The following is a 17,696-nucleotide window of genomic DNA, read 5'->3' as shown; positions in this document are numbered from 1 at the left end:
TTAAGTTACTGGCAGGTGTAAAATCAGGTTGTAATAATGTCCTTACTGTTAAAGTATGAAGCAACAGTCACAACAATAAAGCAGGAAGTGACTGGGTTGCAGATTATTCCAGCCTATTTATGTTATTTAGTTATTACTTTATTCTTAGATTCTAAATATTAGCTGCTTCTCAAAGTTGAGGAAGGATGGTTGTCAGCTGTGTTTCAGGGATCTCTTCATAGGACCATTCTGATGTCAAAGATCCATTGAAGGATGGAGTGAACCTTAATGGGATGTTTATGTGAATCTTTTAGGACTATCAGATGTAGGATGATCATTCCAACAGGAATGATCATTTTCTGTTTGTTTTGACCTTATTGTTGTAATGTTAGTGTGGTCATGTGCTCCATCTCAGTAAACCTCCAGGATGAACAGCGTGTAGCCAGCCATGCTAATTTTGAAAGCTGTTGTGTGTGCTGGCTGTAATTAACAAAGTCTGTGCACATATGGAGATAAATCCATCCTCTGATCATGGAGAGTCCTGTTAATGAAGAGAGCAATAAAATGCAGCAGTGGTGGCAACCTGAAGCTCTGCCAGATTCTAGGACCGTGTGATGAATCTGAACGTCACATCGTGGAGTTTCCATGTTGGAGGAAACGTGTTGGTGGTGCAGCCCGTCAGTAACTCCGGATGGAGAGTCTGGGACGTGGAAGAGGAGATGTGGATGTGATCAGCTGGGATGTGGGTGGAAATGCTGCCCTCTAGCGGAGAGAATGGTCATTTCATTGCTAAAACCTCCATCAGGCAGCATGTTTAACCCCTTAACACCCACATTTATTTAATAATATAGAAACAAAATAAATACAGTAAAAAATAAAGGAAAAAATAGTAAAAGAAAAAAACTGGAATAACTAAAATACATACATAAATAAGAGTTAAAAAAAACAAACAATTAATTAATCAGATAGAAAGAGTTAAGATGTAAACAGCCCAGACATGTTTTTCTCTGGCATTTTCTATTATCAGTCATGTTTCTTTTCACCTGTATGCTTCTCTTTCTCAACCTTCCCGCTTTGTTTGTTATTGCTCCAAATGTCAGACCCAGCCGAATGAGAAAAACCATCTTTTCCACTCTGGGCTTCTAGAAAGAAATCTTGAACACAGTTTCCACCATGATTTCTGTCAATCAGCTGCTGCAGAAACTCTTTAACCTGCAAATGTTAACCTCTAGAGGTATCTGTTTTAGGAAGATAAATAAAAGATGTAAATAAATAAATAAATTTTAGGTGTATTTTACAAAGAATTGATTTAAAATGATATAAAAACAAAATATATACAGAAAAAATGAGGATACAAATAAAAAAGATTAATTAAAAAAAAAATTAAATATTAAATCATTAATTACAAAAATTCAATACATATAGATGATATTAAAATAAATTTATAGATATGAGCGAATAAAAGCAAATAATAACATAAAATACATTAATGACATAAAAAGAAATCAAATAAATGAAGGCCAGAAGTGAGATGTTGTTAATTTGTGACAACAGGTGTCAAGGAGTTAAATTAAATAGTTTCATGTCATGTCAAGAGAACAACTGATAAATAAACTTTGAAATGGTGATTCCAGTGTTTTGTCCTGAGATTAAATATTTACCCCGTTGGATTTAGAAACCCTTCTGTTGGATCACCTGATAACTCGTCCCCGTCGAGTCCCAGGTTATGAATTCACCTGTTTAGTTTTGTTGTTTAATCAGCTGCATTGTTGACAGTTTATTTCATAATCTTTTGTTTTCCCAGCCAGTGATGAATCACTAAGTTCACATCACAGCCGTCATCCTCAGACAAACTAACAAATTCTAGTCATTCTCTTGTTTTTGCTGACGCTGATCGTGAGTTCATGAAGCCGGCATTAACATGATGGACAGTTAGTAACGGAGAGTTTGTTTCCTCACACATGAACACACACATTTCACATTAAAACAGATTTGTTTGTTTCTGAGCTCATGTGTGTGTGTTGTGTATTCTGTGGTTCGTTCTCGTCCTCCAGGTTTTCTGTAAAATGTTTGACTGCCTTCAGGGACCAGCGCAGCCTGAGGTAGGTCTTCCAGCATGGTGTGGGGAGTGATTCGTGTTGCTGCACGCAGCATCGTTTCCTGTCAGAGGGACGCAGAGAGGAGCGCAAACAAAAGCAAGAAACACTTTTAGTCCTCAGTACACGTCCACAGAGAGACAAAAAGCAAAGCAGCTACTGGCTTTTATTAAATATTAACCTGATTTTTTCATTTATGTACACTGCTAAATATTTACTTTAATTAAACCTTTATTATTATTAAGTGTTTTAAAAAATATTTTTCATTTTAACAAAATAATATTGATTAAAATGTCCCTGTATTGTAATGCTAAATTAATCTAATTTATTATTAATTATTTATAGAAATAAAAAATATTTTAATTAATAATAAAAATTAAATCATCATCATTTTATTAATAATAAACATAATCAAATATATAATTATTTTATTGATATATGGAATTAAATTGTTAGTACTCTAATAAAGTAATATAAATATTTTGTATAAATGATTTAATGATTTATTTATTTAGATAATTAATTGATTAAAATAAATATAGATAAAATATGTAATTATCACCATATTAGTTATCCCCATAAAGAATAATACATTATAGCATTAATAAAAACGTTTTAAGATTTGTTTTCTGTTTCAGGTTTTGGTCATTTAGAATATCAGTGTAAATTTAGAAACTGATCATATATTTAATAATCAGTGAGGACAAATAATCATTTTAAAAAATAAACGTAGTTTAATAAAAACTATTCCTGAACAAATATAAACATATTTCAGTGTTTGATTATAAACATATGAAGTAGTTTTAGCTGGAAAGCTTATCGGTGGAGGTAAAATAAAATAAAATATTCACTGTCCTGCAGAGAGTAACGGTACCAGACCCCCAGTTACGGACCGAACTGTGGACCACTGCGGGCTGCAGGTGGTTTGGTGGCCAGCTCCAGAAGCAGAAGGGTTGCTAGTCCTAATCTCAGCTGCTTCTTTCTGCATGCTGCCTGTCCAGGTGTACCTGCCTCTTACCTGATAACAGCTGAGATAGGCTGCACCCTGGGCCACGTCCAGCAGCAGTGATGCTTCCGGCTGTACTTGTTCATGTTTAGCTGTAAAACTGCTGCTTATCTTCGGGTTTGAATGCAGCTGCTGCAGGAGGCAGATCAGTGCTGCATGGGTGTGTTTTCCATACAGATTCTCATTTTACTTCATGTCTCTAAACTCTGACAGACTCTTTGTTGTGACTGATGTTAAATTTTACTAATATTTCTCACATTGTTGATGCTCTGCTGCAGAACCAGTGTATCTTGTTATTACTGACTTCATGTTTAAGCAGCAGCTTTATGTCTGCGTCCTCCCAACTCCATAAAACTTGGACAGTAACTGTCAGTGGTGTAAAGAGTCCAGTGGATATTTCTCCGTCTGTTTTTCAGTAACAGGCTGCCATTCATTCCACAGCTTCATGATAATGCTGCAGACAGCTCTGAATGGTTGTAACTGTGCAGTGAATGGATTCATTTACGGCAAGTCGTCCCATTCTGAAGGGAACGCAGCTGATAAAGACTGTTGACCTCCTGGATTGAGGCCTGAGGCGTGACCCCAGTAACCTTCTGCATAAAAGCATCTTTCATTAACGCGCCCCCTTGCCCCCTGAATCCTGCTCTGATGTCTGCTGGTGATGGGATGTTTTAGATCTGCTGCTATCTTCTGGATTCTGGAGACTGAAATCTGTTCAGGTCCAGTTTAAAGTTAGCGAGTACTGGTTCTGGTTTGGGTTAGGCCTGAAAGAAGGTACTGGAAGCAGTATGTGTGTTCATTTGATCATCCTGTCAGATCAGTTTTTGTTCCTGACCTCTGACCTCAGTCGGACTCTGACATCACCACTACAGAAGAAGTGTTTGTGCAGAAACTCGTCATCCTCTCTCTGCTCACACCTCTCAGCGTGGGAATGAATGCTTCCTCTGGACTTTTCCAGACCCAGCAGATTCATAACCAGTTCTAAAATTCTTCCCCTGAACAACAGTTTGAGGAGGGTTAATATCTTTTATTAAGGCTGTCGTGATTATAGATATATATACAGTAGATTATAGATATAGAGGGGATTTAGTTGGAAAGAAGCTTCTTGTTTACTTTGCTTTGTTGTTAAATTATTTTGATATCTTGGCAAGAAAAGATAGAAATAAATAAAACTTAAAGACCCATAAGGAGTGTTCATGTGATTTTACACATTTATAGGGTTACAAACCAATTAACACAGAATAATCGTGACTGTTTCTCTGACAATAATCGTACCAAGACGATCTATAATCATGACATCTGTAGTCTCAGAGCTCTGTGGGAGATAATAAGCTGGCCAGACTCTGGAGTCAGGACGCTCACACACACTGGATCACCGATGTCCTCAACCAGGACATTTCTCTGCAGAGGACACCATATTCAGATTGTCAGTGACCTACATCAGACAGTACTCAATGCCTTCTTGTTCTGGTGTTCATGACTCTGTGTGTGTGTGTGCGTGTGTGTGTGTGTGTGTGTGTGTGTGAGGCATTTGCCAGTTGTAGGTCAGTCTGACAGATGCTGTTGTTGTCAGAGAGGGCATGGAGGATGAAGACTGTGTGTGTGTGTATGTGTGTGTGTGTGTGAGTGTGTAGGTGTGTGGTATGCTCTTCTGGATGCATGGCTCCAGTTTGGATCACTCACAGTCTAACTATTGTGTGTATATCAGCGAGGCAGTGAAGGCTGCAGAGAAGGTTAAATCCAGCAGGAACTCCAGACCCTGATGATGAGTTTTGAGGTTGAATTGCTCCTGAATGGAAACACTGAACCAGACTCTGAAGTTCCTCAGTGTTGACTCTTGTCTTATCTCTTGCTCTGCCATTTCTCTTCCTTTTTCTCTCTTCCTCTGACAATGTCTTCTTAGGTTTCTTTGCTGAATCAGCCATGGTGATGTTCAGAATGGACATGTTGCTGATATTTAGTTGGTGTGGTGCCATAAAGCATAACATAGCTGTAACATGATGGTCCAGACTGGAAGTGCTGTTTCTCATCCTCGGGACGCTGCAGGACAACAACGGCTACAGGAATGAATATAATAAATGTCACTGTGCCATCAAAACAAGCCAGAAACAAAAAGTTTTAAGGTTGGAAATGTATGCACTGCTCTTTAAAGTCTAGACAACATTTCTGGAATTTTTTATCCTGTTTGTTATGAAATTAGCTGTCAGACCTGCATGTACAGTGAATTTAGATCATTACCAACAAATAAGACACCATTTACTTTATTCATTGGAAGATAAAATAAAAAATAGATGTAAAATATAAATTATGGAGTGATATATCTACTTGTATATGTTATATTTATAGACAAAATAAATTTAGAAAATAGAAAAAAACTTTTTTTTTTCCCAGGGGATCAGTAACAAAAGAGACTAATGCTCTTCCACCCAAAAAGGAGGTAAACAAATGCAACAAACAGATGCCAACATTTGTTTACTCTGCTGTCCTGTGGAGGACCCCCCCGCTGACCTGACCTGTGGGTCAGACAGGTCAGAGGTGAGAGGTCAGTTCTGGTTCTGGTGTTGTTTGTTGTGGTGTCATGAAGACTCCTTCATCGCCTGGTTGGACTAGTTTAAAGTGAAACTGCCTCAGACTTTATGCTGCGTTGTTGTCTTTTACTCCTGTCTGCAGGTTTTGTTTTTTAGGTTCAGACAACTTTATTGATCCCAAAGGGCAGTTCATTTACACCCACATGCAAACCACACATCATCAATGAGTCTTCACAACAAGAAACAATAGTCTATGTTAGCACCAGCAGTCCAAACAGACAAAAAGTCCAGAGTTAAGTGAAAAATAAGAAATACTTAAAAACCCGTCTGTCAATAAAATAATAAATAAAAGAAAAATGGTCCAGGTTGTAGGCTGATGTAGGCCGAGCGATTTGATCCTGACACCGGTCTGTCCCGGTCCTTACGTCCATAAAACCAAGGGACACGGTAAAATAAAAAGTTAAGATTTTCAATAAATTAACAGTAGAAATCCCATAAAACTGGCTTAAAACAGAAGAGTCCAGCTTCCTCAGTAAATAATTCTCTGTTGACTTCTTTTGACCACAGCCTAGATGTTCACATCAAATTTAAATTTACAATTACACACGGCACCCAGGTATTAAAACAACTTAAAATCTAAATATTTGATGTAAATCTTAAGATCTGTAAAATCCATATTTAGGTTTAAAGATAACTGCTGCAGAGATTAAACATAATTCTTCCAGAATAATTCAGTTTGAGTCTGTTGTAGGTGTATAATACCAGTTTACAGCCACAAATAAAGAAAAGCTTCTTCCCGGATGCTCTCAGACTGGTAAATGCATATTATGATTGATGAAATCACACTTTAAAAGCTGCACCTTAAGCTGCTGCACTTTATTCGGCCAATTCTGTGATTCTGCTACTTTTTATGCATATATTTAAAATGGGGTAGGCATATAAACATAAAGCACTTTATGTTTTATTAAGTATATATTTATTCAGTTTAGTGCCATATTTCCTTCTCCTCATGTTTTTCTTCATGTTGTGGGAATGGCAATGAAGGGATCTTGATCAATAAGGAAAAAAAGGAATTCCATGTGAAGACACCTAACAGAACCAGAACCAACCTCAGGGAGGACAGTAGCCTCCATGAGATTTCCCCTTATTTGGTGTTTGATGTAGGACATTAATGTATAACCTCCATTAAAAAAAAAAAACAGCTGTAACATCAGCTCCAGACTTTCCGTCCTCTTTATACACCAATGAAAAGCTGGAACAGAACCGCCTCCCTAACTTCCAGCCAATCACAGGTCTTAAATGAGACACAGCGTCTGCACTTTGATTGACAGGTTGTGATTTCTAAACTTCTGACATGTTCAATGACACTACATAAATGTCAGAATGATTTTGGTTTATTATTATTTATATATCTACTGTTTGGTACCTTTGCTAACCCAGAAGTATCTATGTTTTTAAATTAAGATTTTACTTATAAATAATTTGATGAAACTGCTGCTGATATTGATTTAGATCTGCAACTTTCAGAACAGCAAGAGAACATTAAACCTCCATCCGTCTATCATTATGGGCATTTTTGTCCATTTGAGCAAATTGTTTTCTCTCAATCTGACCATCATTGTGGCTCATCAGACTGAGAGATGAAACAATTCTTGGTAAGGAAGTCTCTTTTTTCTAATGTTTGTAATTAACAGTATTTTATAATATAAAATATCACAGAATGCAAATTTATATTTTGGACCAGCTATTAGATTAAAAATGTGAGTTTAATGTGATTTAATGGGATATTTTTGTCCTAGAAAGTGAGGCCAACAACAACATTGACATGACAAAATCAAACTGCCATTTAAAAGATTAAAAAATTCTTCGAATGCTTAGTAGTTTTAAAGAAGAGCTGAAGTCTTTCAAGAAAAGCTGAAAAGATATTAATCTGTCAAATTCTATAGCAGCTCTTTGGAAGTGGATATTTATGTTTGTAATAGCTTCAAGGTTAGCAAATCAAACTGATGCCTGAGGGTTTATAGTGAGAGTTAAAACAAGAAGCTGTGGTTTTATCTGCTTAGGGCACCCAAATGGCAAACAGCGGCCCTGGCTGAGCCTTCCTGCCACCTGAACCGGTCTCAGAACAGTCTGAGGTGTCAGACCTGCTATCAGCGCTGGTCTGGATCCTTAAGCTTTGGGTTGGAACAACAGAAGTCAGACTGGATAAATGAAATTAGAATGGAAAAATCAGCTTTGTGAAGAAGCACAGTGGTGCCCAAACTATTTTCCTTGAAGACCCCCTTCATGCAACTACTAAAAAGCCTTGGACATCTGATTGGTTCTCAGTTGGATGGCGATGTGGAGACTCTGAAGGTTGTGGCAGATGTTTCATACAGCTCTGCATTGTAAGGATGAGAGTTTTCCCTCAGTTTGTCTCCTGTAGTATCCTGTAGGAACTTCCCAGTATGGACCAGCTCGGACAGCAGGGGGAGAGAGAGAGAGAGGGCAGAGGGGACGGAGGGAGGGCGCTGCTCATTTACATGATAAAAGCTCCAATGGCCAGCCTGGATAGAGGGAATGTCAGGATCCAACCGGAAGTGATGTGTTGGGTTACACACTCCTCCCTCTTTTCCTCAGGCAGGAGGGAGAGGGTGATCGAGGGAGAAAGACAGGGCGAGCGAGGTAGAAGTAAATGGGCCAAGCAGCAGTCTCATTCTTGTTGTATGAGATCAGGAAGTAGCAGAATGTGTCAGGATCTGTTTGTCTGCTGAGAACAAGCCTGAACACGATAGAAGAAGAAGAAAAAGAAGAAGGGAGATAAACGGAGGAGGAGACTTGGAGGAGTCTGGGATCTTTGCCGGTTTTTCTCTCCTTTCAGGATCTGTTGGCAAAGTGTCCCAGAGGGACTGAGCTAAAGTCCCGGAGTTCCCACATCCGCCTCACTGCCGCAGGGACAAAATGAACTATCTGGTGAGTGTGGATGGGAAATCACAGCTTTTTGTTTTTTAGGTGTTTGCTCTCTGGCATCTCCAGCATTTCAGTATTTGAAAGTTTTAACAGGACCTGCTACGTCTCAGCTGTGTGGACTGAGGCGGGGGTGGAGGGGAAAAAAGAAAATGTGTAGGGGGAGGAGGAAGAAACTGGAGTTAACATTTTTTCTCTGTGGATTCCTACCTTTTGTTGGCTCTCAGCAGGGTGTTTGTGTGTGCGTACACAGGTTAAGGAAAGCTGTCCTGTAGAGGAATGTTCAGGGACAAAAGCAAAAACCTCGAAGTTGCTTCCATATTTTCAGCTAGTTAAGTCAAGGACATCAACTAAGCAGAAATTTTCATACTTATGAATAATGGGAAATGTGATTAAAGGTTTAAAAAAGGAACAGAATGAAGTTAAAAACAACTTCAGCTGTTGGGTCTCCTTTTTTTTATTCTCAGTGGACTTTAGAGGAAGAATCAGGAAGGTTTACAACCTTGGAAAGAAAGGAAGATACTCTGTGTCTTTCTGCTGACTCAGCAAAGTAGAAAGAAATAACGGTTTTATGGCCTGAAGACCAAGCAAGCAGAAAGAAGATGTTACGTTCCAGATCTGAAATCTGACGACAAGAATATTTTTGCAAACAGGAGTTTGCTGCTATTGTTTGAGAGGTTTCTGTGTGAGTGTTCATATCCTGCCACCGTGTCTGTGTGTGTGTTTGGAGTAAGTACACAGTCAGGAATGTGGCAGACAGAAACTCTGCAGAACAGATCGCTGAGTGGAACCAGTAATTACACGCCTGTAATCAGTGTGTAATTAATCCGGAGCAGATTCCAGCTCTGAGATGAGCTCCATCAGATGCAGCTTATTTACACGTCAACTTTCACTCTGTCTTGATCATAACGTGTACACTGAAAACACATCATCTTTAAATTAACATAAAAAAATCATTAAAATTCTAATCAACATTACACTGTTCTGTTATTCCAACTTAATGTAGTTGAGTCAAATTAATTAATAGACAAAGATTCAACTTATTTACTGCCACTTGATCCGGTTTCATTTATTTTAGTTGGTCCAATTTGAAATATTGTAATCTAACTCATTGGGTAGGTCTATTCTGACTAATGAACTATTTACTTACATTTACTTAAAAATTCTCCTTGAAAACATTAAATTATTTTGGTCCAACCACATCTCAGACTTGTGTGACTATAAGAACCAGCTAGTTTTACTTTACCGAGTGTTCCTCTGTGTTTTATGAGGAGTTTCCAGCAGTGTTCAGGAGCATCAGGTGTTATCTCCCCGTTGTCGTAGAGCTTTCTGGTGATCTGACTTTCTGCATCAGTTTTCCCGTTCAGATGTTTTCAGCCAGCACAATAAAAACGATCATGTTCAATGTTCTCTCTAAATGTGTGAAATCAGTTTGATCATGATCACAGAAGAAACATGACGTGGCTAAATTCATCTCACTAAATTAAAAAAACTGTTATTTTTCTTTTCTTCTCTATAAAATAAGCCTAAACTTCGCTCATCCCACATTTGATTCCTTCTTGCGAACACTCGGCCACCGTCAGATGTCACGGCTGAACATACGTGTTCTTCTTTAGAAGGGAGGTCAGTTAACATGACCAGGAAACACTGCTGGCTTAAAATAGATGAAGAAAATTCTCTTCATACCACTGAGGCATGTGTGTGGTTTTTCCCTCCTAACAAACAGTTCAGTCCTTCACTCTGAACTTGGATGTGGCAGATTAACACACAATTTCATGTTGAATTTAAACCTGTCTGGTAGTTAACCTGCTGCAGGTGTTTACACCAGGGTTACATAAACACCAGAGGGTTTCCAGAGGATCAGGTGTGTGTTCTGCTGAAGCTCAGAGGATGATAAGCGTATGGGGTGGAAACGCAGCTGTAGCTGCCTGGTGACACATACAGAATGTCTGGATGTATCCGCATTACGCTCGATCAAGTGAGAACCAACATCCATGTCAAAAGGAAACTGATTACTTCTCGGTTCGCTCGTTGATCTTCTGGACTTGTGACCGGGTCAAGAGTCAGTGCTACTATCATTAATCTGAAGACTTCAGTGGACAGGGGTGTAATCTAAATATTTTTACAGCATAGCGTCATTGTTTCCAGATAATGTTTCAGAAACAGAAGACATGGTAATACAGCTTAATTTAGTTTTCAGCATTAGTTCAAAACAAGCCAACTAAAGATCGGAGCTCTAAACTTATATTTTTATTTGATATTTTACTGGATCACACAGACATTAGTCTGAGCTGTCTGTCCTGAGCATGGACAGGGAGACAGTGGAGAGCAGCAATTACTCTAAAGCGCCACTACTGAACTTCAGCAGACCCTTAATGACAGCCAACCCAGCTTCATGTTCATCCTGTCTCTTCTCTGAGCTCTCTCCAGACAGTAAAAGTCAGTCTGATGTTGACTCTTTCCTGATCTCTTGCTATTTCCCTTTCTCTCTTTCTTTTGCTCTCATCCTCTGATCATGTCTTCTTGGGATTCTTTGATGATTCAGCTACGGTGATGTTCAGATTGGCCATTGTGTTGATATCAGTTGTTGGCGTGTGACATGATGCATAAAGCAAAATGCTGCTGTGATGTGATGCTCCAGGCTGGAAAATAAAGTTATGAAGTATTATTTCTCAGTCTCAGGATGCTGCAGGACAACAACACCTATAGGAATGCCGCATGATAAATGTAATTGTGGCATCAAAACCAGCCAGAAACACATAGTTTTAAGCTCAGAATATTACGTAGTGCTACTTTACCAGGAAGAAACCTCGTGCAGAATCAGAAGCAGAAAGGAAGCCATATAAATGTTCATACAGATAAAACTGTCACGGTGGACCTAGCAGCAGAGGAGTCACTAAATGTTGTGTATAACACACGCAGTTTGGATCTGGGAACTCCAAAGTAAGATATCCACAAGATGTCCGATTCCAGCTGACGTGTTTACATGGACGATAGATAAAGCGATCTGACCAGTTGTGTGTTTACATGATGGAAAGATTTAATACAACCAGAATGTTTTTGACATGGGTAATGTGTAATGCAGAAGAAGATGACAAAAAAAAGAAGAAATTTCAGCTGTAACATTACACAGGCCTGAGCAGGCCTCAGCATTTTTTCTTCTTCTGCTGTTTCTAGAAAGTCAGACAGTTCTGTGCCTGTTAACGTGATTTATTCTGATTAAATGTGCGATGCCTGATAACGTACGTCATGATCAGAATAGCTGTTTCAGGGTCATGTAGAGGCCTGATTGGAGTTGTAACCTGATTTTGTGAATGTAAACATATAAACATGGCTGATGCTGGAGTGAGACAGATAATCTGCAGCTGTAATCCTGGTTCTGGATCTGAATAAAAGGAGTATGAGACTTTTTGAGACTCCTCAGAGACCATCAGTGTGTCAGCTCACACACATCTCTCTCTGAGTAATTTGTCCTGACTCACTCTGAGTCACGGAGGCCCGGTTACAGCAGGAATCTCCCTGTGTCCTGAGTAACACACATTCCTTCTTTCAACCCCCCCTCCACGGTGCTCTGATCACACACATCAGTGGTCTAAACCGACCCCTGAGTCTGAGTCCTGGTTCACACCTGAGCACCGTCACCGGTTCAGAGACATGTGACTCACACGTCCTTCGCCTATGACAGGTGTGGACATGTTTTGGACACATAGCTCAGTAAGTCATTGTATCTTTGTTTACAACAAACTCAGGACAACATGTTTCCCTACATGATGTTGCCTCTTTATTGACCCATTTAAGACGGGGGGGCTGTCAGCTGTCATCTACATTTAGATTTATTTGATTAGAATTTAAAGTTCTTAAAACTTGAATTAACGTCTCTGATTATTAACATTAAAAAAATATCTGAGGATCTTTGAAGTCATGTCTGTGGAAAAATCAGCCCTCCAGGGTTTTTAACTGAAGTTTCCTTACTGTTGAGTCTGAAATCTGCTGGACAAACCATCACACTGTCTTTGGAGCAACTGTGAGACTTAAACTTATGAGAAAGAACTTTTTAATTTGTACCCAGCATTGTGTTTATGTGTTTTACATCATAATGTTCATTTAGCTTCAGCTGTAAGATGTCCACCTCCACACTGTAAACACACACTGTGTTATTAGTGTTTCTGCATGTTCATCAAATTGTGGGTTTGTAGCTCCTGCAGGAGCTCTGATGGGAGGCTGCTACCCATCTCAGGTAGGAGCTCCTCCACCCTGGTTGTGCCTCAGAGTGAGAGCGATGTGTTTTCCTGTCAGCGATTCACACCTGTGTGTTTTTGGTGGTACAGTAGAGTACAGTGTGACTCACTGGATATTTTTCCTGCTGAATCACAGTCAGCCGTGCAGTCTCAGCTGCAGCTTTCTTAGGGGATTTATGTGAGTGATCAAAGTGTCGCAGTTCAGCAGTGTGCAGATTTACGCTTCCATGGTCATGAGAGCATTTTAAACCCGACTCCTCCAGTTTGCTTTTCTCTGTAAGGATTCAGATTACAAAATCCTGACACATCCGTGTCTGTCATGCAGCTTCAGACCGCAGATGTTTGCAGCTCCCGTGTTTGTGACAGGTGAAGATGAAAGCCTGAGCTCCATTTCATAACCCTGCTCTGTCACACTCATACACGCTGATCAGAGGGTGTGTGTGTTAACAGGTTGTAGCTTCGGTTACCCTTGTAAGTGCAGGTTAGCAGAGCTTGTAAACACCAGCTGCTCTTCTCTGATGTTCTGATCATAATCATTTCCAGAGAAGCTGATGCCCCAAATGTTAAACCTTCATCGTCTGAATAGGAACTGTTCGCATTACTGGTTGTCAGAATGTTACAGAAATGATAGATATCGGCCTGAATACACACCAAGCTGAAGTGTGTTACAGTGCTTGTTGGTACTTGTCTGCTTTCAGATCTCTGCTGCAGCTGGTTCAGAGTCTGCAACAGTTCACTGAATAAAAAGCACACAAACAAACAAAAACAAGTTACTGAAGTGAAATGTCTCAGTCAGATCTTTTTCTTCCAGCCAACCATCTACTACAGCTGTGTTATAGAGACGCTGCAGCTCTTCATGAGCTCCTTCGGGGCTGTCTGTCAACAGGTTGAGCAACATCAGGCCCCTCCCACTGGAGTGTGTTTGGTGCTCTGGGCTACACAATCCCTGCTGTTGTTTGTGCTTTTAGTCATAGCCGAGAGGCAGGAATTCTTCGGCTGGAATAGTCACTCACAACATAACAAAAGGCTGAGGTGGAGCAGAGCAGCTGGGACTGTTTGAGAAATCCAGTTTTTGTTGTGCTCTGTTCACAGAAGCATGTCCAACTGCAACATGCTCCCTTCAGATCCGACACATAGATCAGGTTTAGGCTGAAAGTTAGATTCTTTCTTTAACCTTGCCAAACTAGGTAAAACTTGGCCTGTTCTGTCTGTAGTAAAACCTCTGTAATTTTATTGTGCTTCACTTTATCAAAGTTGGCCACAGCAGGGATAATGTTCATATTGTACTTCGATCTCTTTGAGGTTAAGAGCTACAGCTGCATTGTCCCAAAGAGATATTCATAATCATCCTGCAAATATTTTTTTCATCATGCACAAAAATGCAAAGATACAAAAATGTAAGGTTAAGTACATTAGCAAAAAGGGCCTTAGCATAAATGAACCACAAAAAAAAAAATAAATAAATAAAAAAAATAGACAAAGTGGCACAAACAAACATAAAGTAGTTTAAAATCTGCATATGTACACATCTTTACTATTACTCCAGTATTCAGAGAGTCCTTTAGGTGGCAGAGAAATACGCTTTTCATTTTTCAAGCAGATGCTTAAAAAAGGGGCAAAGCTCAAAGGGTTAAAACCACTGAACACACGTAAGATGCCTTCAGGGATCGTTTGGACTGGATGCTGACAGAACCTGACGGAGTGAAGGAATGTGAAACTAGTCTGTAAACAGATCTTCATGGTGAAGTCAGTACAGTGGTGCTGTAAGCAAGCATGTTTTAAATCCGTAAACATGAGATGATAAACACAACTCTTTTTAAAGTCAAAAATAGAGGATTTATGTCATTAACCCCTCAAGGCCTAAATTTATTTACAATTTTAGAGGAAAGATTAGTTGTGTTTGGAATGATGAAAGCATAATAAAGAGATCTTCTCCTTCGGAGCCTGTAAAGACGTTGGGAAAGTCGGTAACCTGAAGCAGCTGCTCAGCTCCTGCTAGATGCTTCACTGGGTGGAGAAATTCTTCTGCTGGTGTCCAAATCTGCCGTGCGCTCACAACTGTTTCTCAAGAAGTGACATGCCAAGACAAGAAAGAAGGCAGGGGGAGGGAAGGATGGACTGAAGGAGAAGGAAAGGTACATATCAGACACGTGCTCTGTAAGATTGTTAGCTCGTGGAGAGCTGAAACTGTGTTTGAACTGTAGACATGTCTCTGTTAGCATTAGGCAAGCTAGCTTCTTACTCAATTATAAACAAACCGAATTGACAGAGCAGACAGGTAAACCCTCCTGACTACATGATTGGATAAAAAAACTCTTCTCCTGATTGGCTGATAAAATGGTACATCAAACTGAACAACCTCATTGGCTCCCAGGCTGCTGTGTCAAACACAGAAGTTGCAGATTTGATTAATAAAACTGATCAGTAAACATTCAAACAATTGGATTCATGATCAACATGTTCAATGGACGCATGAATGGTTTCATGCAAGATGTTTCCACCTAGTCAAATAATCTGATCTCATATCACCTGGTTACACCCATATCTGATGGAAACTAGGAGAAGTTGTTGAAGCTGTTTAAAGTAGAACTGAGAAGATCAGAGAGAAAAGATGAACGAACGTTGACTGCAGCAGAAACATTACAAAAAATAAAACACACAGCTTAGCTCTTTGTGTTGTGGTGAACAATCAACCCGGGACAAAACCCCCCGCAGTGAGCTGGTATTTGTCCCCAGGGGTCAAACAGGAGACAAGAGACAAAAGACATTAAAGCAGACAGATGAGCGACCTGTCTGTACTGACCTCGCTTCAGCAGCTGTTAGCATTATTCTCCCCTCACTGAACATCTCTCCTGCCTCTTCTGTGGTTTTGTCCTCCAGCAGGAGGACTGATGGGCTTTTTTATCACATTCAGTCAGTTTGAAGATTTTACCTAAACATTTTTAAAAACCAGAATGAAAAATAACTATCAGATTTTTTTCTGATCATTCGATCAATTAACTGAGAGAAGCTTCTGATTTTTCACACGGTAAGTAAGCCATTAAAACTTTTACTCATCCTGATTGGACGTTACCATCAGTTTAAGCTATCTGATTGGTGGAAAGTTTGACAGAAAGTGGCTTCATCATAATTTCCAGTTAAAAATAGAGGTCTCTTAATACAACATAGTAGTGATAGTCTTTTTTTTCCATCTTTCATTTTTTAATGAAAATGTGATAAATAGTGGTGTTATCATGAATCACTCATTGTGGATATATAGAGTCTCTGATTAAACACTAAATTTTGGGGATGAATTGTAAACCTCCTGATTGGGATAGAAATGTCTGGAAAACGTCAGTAGATCCCCTAAAGCAGCGGTCCCCAACCCCCGGGCCACGGACCGGTACCGGTCCGTGGGTCATTTGGTACCGGGCCGCACAGAAAGAATAAATAGCTTACATTACTTCCGTTTTATTTATTTCGGAATCTGAAAGATGTTTTATTTTGAAAAATTGTCCAATTCTCCATTACATCGGTCGACGTGACTCTTGACGCAGGCCAAGGCGCTTCTCGGTCACGTGATATGTTACCGCTAAAATTAAACCCAGGAGCTAGCAAAATGAGTAAAAAACAAACGTCTTTGGAAAGTTTCTTTGCCAAGGGGAAAAGGCCCAGCCAGGAGACAGAAGAGGAGCCTTCTACTTCCAAGAAAAAGAAAGCTACATTTAATAGACAGTATCAGGATTCCTACTTAAAATACGGATTTATCCCAACGGGAGATTCCCATGCACCAAGCCCACTCTGCATAATATGCGGCGACCGACTCTCTAATGAGGCAATGAAGCCCTCAAAACTGCTTCGCCACTTGGAGACCAAGCACCCTGCATTAAAAGACAAGCCGTTGGAGTATTTTGAAAGAAAAAAGCGTGAACAAGAAGGACAGAAACAATTACTGAGGGCCACCACATCAACAAATGTGAGTGCACTGAAAGCATCATACTTGGTGGCTAATCGTATTGCTAAGTCTAAAAAGCCATTCACCATTGGCGAAGAATTGATTCTGCCCGCCACTAAAGACATCTGCCGTGAACTTCTAGGCGAGGCTGCAGTTAAAAAGATAGCACAGGTGCCTCTTTCGGCCAGCACCATCTCTCGGCGCATCGAGGAAATAGCGGAGGACATTGAGACACAATTGCTGGAGAGGATTAATACATCACCATGGTATGCACTTCAGGTTGATGAGTCTACAGATATTGACAACAAGGCAATACTACTCGTTTATGTGCGATATGCTCATCAGGAGGATGTGCATGAGGATATCTTATGTGCACTGTCATTGCCAACCAAAACCACGGCCGCAGAACTATTCAAGTCCCTTGATGATTATATATCAGGAAATCTGAAATGGACCTTTTGTGTCGGCATATGCACAGACGGGGCTGCTGCCATGACCGGACGGCTGTCTGGTTTAACTGCTCGGATTAAGGAGGTTGCACCTGAATGTGAGTCTACACATTGTGTCATTCACAGGGAAATGCTGGCTAGCCGAAAAATGCCACCGGAACTTAACAGCGTATTGAATGATGTTGTTAAAGTTATTAACCACATCAAAGCACATGCTCTTAACTCGCGCCTGTTCGAGCAACTTTGTGAGGAGATGGACATGGAGCACAGACGCCTTCTCTTATACACAGAAATAAGATGGTTATCCCGAGGGAAATCGCTGGCCAGAGTGTTTGAATTACGTGAGCCGCTGCAGAGATTTCTTTCAGAAAAAAAGTCACCGCTGGCTGCACATTTCAGTGACAAGGAATGGGTCGCTAAACTTGCTTACTTGTGCGACATTTTCAGCCAGCTCAATGAACTCAATCTGTCACTCCAGGGGAAAATGACCACTGTCTTCAAGTTGGCAGATAAAGTAGCT

General features: G+C 39.9%; 1 protein-coding gene across 2 annotated transcripts in view; it reads left to right on the top strand.

Moving 5' to 3' along the window:
- Positions 1–17,696, top strand: part of bcar1 (BCAR1 scaffold protein, Cas family member) — a 65,582-nt gene that overhangs the window by 20,341 nt on the left and 27,545 nt on the right. The window contains exon 1 of one of the 2 annotated variants that reach the window (XM_041996370.1): positions 8,232–8,561. The exons of the other annotated variant lie outside the window; for it this stretch is intronic. Within the exon in view, the coding sequence (XP_041852304.1) occupies positions 8,550–8,561 (12 nt within the window). The 5' untranslated portion in view covers positions 8,232–8,549. Of the gene's footprint in view, positions 1–8,231; positions 8,562–17,696 lie in introns of those variants that run through there. 2 annotated transcript variants of the gene reach the window in all.

The sequence above is a fragment of the Melanotaenia boesemani genome, chromosome 10 (assembly GCF_017639745.1).
Source record: "Melanotaenia boesemani isolate fMelBoe1 chromosome 10, fMelBoe1.pri, whole genome shotgun sequence".
NCBI lineage: Eukaryota > Metazoa > Chordata > Actinopteri > Atheriniformes > Melanotaeniidae > Melanotaenia > Melanotaenia boesemani.
This window is presented reverse-complemented; position numbering and strand designations above follow the sequence as displayed.